At 33.3% G+C, this 4,451-nt stretch overlaps 1 protein-coding gene across 1 annotated transcript; it reads right to left on the reverse strand.

Annotated features, from left to right (window-relative positions):
* Window positions 1-577: 577 nt before the first annotated feature.
* LOC141712581 (delta(12)-fatty-acid desaturase FAD2-like) lies at window positions 578-2,218 on the reverse strand. Its single transcript, XM_074515570.1, has 2 exons — window positions 2,074-2,218; window positions 578-1,966 (listed from the first exon to the last, which is right to left on the reverse strand). Exon 2 carries the CDS (start codon window positions 1,951-1,953, stop codon window positions 784-786), a length of 1,170 nt encoding a protein of 389 aa, XP_074371671.1. The 5' UTR covers window positions 1,954-1,966; window positions 2,074-2,218; the 3' UTR covers window positions 578-783.
* Between the last annotated feature and the right edge of the window lie 2,233 nt (window positions 2,219-4,451).

A 4,451-nucleotide genomic window follows, 5' to 3' on the forward strand; every position in this document is an offset into this window, starting at 1 on the left:
ACATTTATAAACTCTCTATTTTAATGATAAAATGGTTTATTGACAGATAATGTTGAATATTCAGCATAGAATATGCTATAATTGAAGATTTTATCGAGATTTTCAAAATGTATAGAGATGTACGTGTCAAGATGTCAAATGATTTGTAAATATCTCCACTACTTTACGTGGATAATTTACATGTTAAATTTTGTACCAATTTATTACATTTTTTCAACAGTTCAACAGATTTTATTGACCACAATTGCCAAGCACATTTGCATAATCATCCAACAAATCAAAACTAGTTTTTATGCAGGTGGTGCCCAAGAAATCACTTGGACAGGGAGGGACGGAGGGTCTCAAAATTACGAGGAATTAGATAAACCCCTGTATGTATATATTATTATCTTACACTCAACTACATGAAATCTATACATCCCCTTTATAATCTCTCATTTTTTTTTAAAATTTAATTTAGCCAATATTTCAAAAAATTTAGGATCCAATTTTAACAATCAGCGTCTTTAAGTTAAGGAAGACCAGAGTTTATGATATGATCATTAATATATTCCTTTGCACTAAAAGAAAGAAGAAGTTCATCAACTCATTTCCTTCCATTGGTAATTGACAAAATGACAGGAAACATATGCAGCTTGTGAAAAGCTGAGGAAGTGCATGGTAAAAAAATCCAGCAGTACTGCATGTATTTCCATACAAAACAAAGTGAAATAATACATACTTATTTTTGTACTAGGATTACTTTTCATCTAACACTGAAATCTTTTCATTGCTTCACAAGAATTATGATGACTGAAGCTTGTTTTTGAACCAATACACACCTTTAGCCTTGTCACCGTCCTCTGCCTCGACGTAGAGACATTCTTTAGCCTCTCTCCACATTGCCACGTAAAACGGAGTGGGATCGTAATGATAGTAATCTCCCAACACGGGCTTGATGGCCTCAGTTGCCTCCTCGGCATGATAATGTGGGATGCTTGATATTAAATGGTGAAGAACATGAGTGTCGGCTATGTGGTGGAACACTTTGTTTAGAATTCCGTAATCTCTGTCGACTGTGGCCAAAGCTCCCCTCAACCAGTCCCATTCGGAAGCATCATAATGAGGTAAAGAAAGATGAGTGTGGTGCAGTAGAGTAATCATCACCAGAAAACCATTTACAACGTGTAGAGGAGCTCCGTATACAAGCATCACCCATGTGAATCCTTTTACTAATGCAACCCTGTATACCAAACAACAACCTGCTAGAAAGCCAATATCTGACCACAAGATTTGAACACGCTCACGTTCCGAGTAAATAGGACTGTATGGGTCAAAATGGGAAGCATGTCGATCATATGTCCGTCCAGCTATGTTTACGATTAAGTACAAAGGCCATCCAAGGGTGAGGGTGAAGGCAATGATGAAAACTCGGCCAATTGGGTTGTTAAAGAAATGATAGTAAGAACGGATCGTCTCTTTAAATCTAGGAATATGGTTTTCGTCGCGATCAAGCGAATTGGTATTGGCATGGTGACGACGGTGACTAATCTTCCAGGAAAAATAAGGGACAAGGAGAAGAGAATGGAGAACAAAGCCAACAGTGTCATTTAGCCAATGATAGTTGCTAAAGCCATGGTGGCCGCATTCATGGGCTACAACCCAAACGGCAAACATGAAACAACCTTGAACATAAATATAAGCAGTCCATGCAAGGTAAGACAAGGGTTTAGGCAGGAGATTGATGTAGTTTGTGGCTACGTAGTAGAGTAGGAAACAAACGGCCAAATCATAAACTAGGTAGGAGAAAGAGCGAATTAGCGAACGCTCGAAACAATGAGGTGGTATGGCCTTCTTGATGTCTGCAATTGTAAATGGTGGTTTTTCATGAGGCACTCGACGGAATATATCCTCATTCTTTTCCGCTTGCTTTGTCTCGCCACCAGCTACTGGCATACGACCACCTTTACCCATATTGTTCAATGAGCTGCGAGAATACACACAAAATGCAGAATTTTAGTATACGAGATAAATAACTTAAAAAACTGTTAATGACAAATATCTGAAAAAATATGGTGTTGAGGAAATTATTACCTGCAGTGAAAGGTGTTAGCTTTGGCACTTGGGATATACTGCTCTTTCTCTTGATCTCTCAGATCTTTTGGTTGTGTTTCTAAATGAGTTGTGTGTTGAAAGTGAAGTGGTGAGCTAGGCTTAAATATATCTCACATCCAAGATGCGATGCGATGCAATTTACAAAGTGGGGCCAAGTAGGCAGCACGCCATTTTCAGTATTCCAAGGCATGAGTAAAAACTAATAGAGAGTCCAATATGGCGCCCGCCATGCACTAGTTGGTGTATTCCTCTTTTGTTTTCCTTGCTCTCTTGCTCCCTTTTCTCTCTTTATTTTATTTTTACGTGTCTCATCGTATTCATTTAGTTTTTTTGTCATTTTAGTTTTTTTTTTCCTATTTAACTTCTCCCGTTAATCTGATTCTAAATGGGGTAGACAATTTTTTTGTCAAATAAGTACAGCTAAATGATGACACCCAAAAATATGTTTGTTTATGCAAGTAAACATTATCTACTAATTACCTAGGCTGCCATTAAGGTGACACTGTATTAGTTGGTTTCTGCATTTTACAAGTACCATAGGCGACACTTTATTTTACATATAAGAAAGCGACACGCATTTAATCGGACGCGTAAAAGTGTAGTTCTTCCCTGCGACTCTTTCAACAACCGATCGTTTCTTAGTACTAAAAAAATAATGCAACTGTGATTTTGTTCCCTTGCAAACGCAACCGAGAAAGATTTGAAATCCCTGTAAAATCTGAAATGATCTTAGGGCGGTTGCTAACATGTGCAGCTAATCAAGAGATTAGGTGCTGATGCTCTCCCCCCCTGACCGGGTGCTAATGATACTGCCATTTAATCATTTGCTTCATCTATCCCCCTAATGAATTGAATTGAGTTGACAACTGAATTTGAGCTTTACTGAGATCAATATTTACTGGTACTTGTCTACTTCACTTTAATTTGACTTTAAATATTTCATACTCTCTCTGTCCCATTAAATTTTATACATTTTTTGACATATTTTTCATTATTGATTTTAAACATAATTTCACAATATTTTTTAACTTTTTTTTCTGAATAAAAATTTTATGTTTAAATTTTAATTCAAAAAAAATTTAAAAAAATATTATTAAACTATATTTTATAAAAATCTCGAAATGTGTACAAATAGTAAACGTATATTACTCCATGGGACGGAGGTAGTAATATTGTTTTGATTAATTTCCCTAAACGAAATACATAAATTGATGCAACTCTTACTTTGCATAGAATTACATAAAAAATAAAAAAAAACAAGACTTATATGTTTCTAATTGACTTTGACATATAATGAATAGTTATCCCTAAATACATTAAATTTTCAACTTCGTTGTAAGTAAAATCTTTACTAAAAGTATCGTTCTTTTACTAATTTTTCTCACACTTCAGGTATTAGCTGAATAGCGGAAGAATTTAAATATTATGTTGACTCAATTCAACCGTCAAATTAAAATTTTAAAAAATATTTTAAAAATTAAAAAAATTAAAGCATTAACTTTATTCTGATTAATTAACTGAGTCAAGATCTTATGATCCAAATAACCGATGGTCCTGTTTGGCTTAGATTCACAACTGCAAAAACCTGTGCTCCTCACTAAAGTAGCGAAACACGTTTCCTCGACTGCATAAACTACAAACTCGTTTACCTATTCTTTCAAAGGGGGGCCGTTCTCTTGTTAAATGAAAATACAGCTGCCAGAACACTAATATGTCACAATAAAATATTACCTTAGTCCCTAATAAGTAGTATTCCCCCATCCTATTTTAATTATCACATTTAAATTTGTGCCGGTCAAATTGTTTTAAATTTGACGAAAATTTATTAATAATTTATGATTGAACAAATTAAAAAAATTACATCACTGAAAAATAGATTTAATTTACTTTAATATATAACTTTTAATATTTTAAAATAATATAAAAATAATATTTAATCTATGATCAAAAATTGATCGATTTGATTTTTGTAAAAAGAAAGGTAATAACTAAAATGAGATCGAGGGAGTACAACAAATATATTTCAGTCAAAGTTAATCCGAGACAATTTGTCTCTTTCAAATTACACATGTCTCCCGATCTTATTTTGGGATTGATGGATTTGTATATATATATATACTCAAGTTTTATGAAAATCACATTTTTGTTGGATATCACGAAAACACTTATATTATGTAACTAAAATCTTGTACAAAAATATTGTAAAATATATTATTTCGTAAATTATATTCTACAAAAATTATTATTTTATGCAAAAATCTTGAATATTATATATGCACTACATGTATAACATTATAAAATATTTTATTTTAGGAAACATATTTAGTTTGCAGAACATACACATTATATTCATTAAA

Source organism: Apium graveolens, chromosome 3 (genome assembly GCF_009905375.1).
Source record: "Apium graveolens cultivar Ventura chromosome 3, ASM990537v1, whole genome shotgun sequence".
Lineage (NCBI taxonomy): Eukaryota > Viridiplantae > Streptophyta > Magnoliopsida > Apiales > Apiaceae > Apium > Apium graveolens.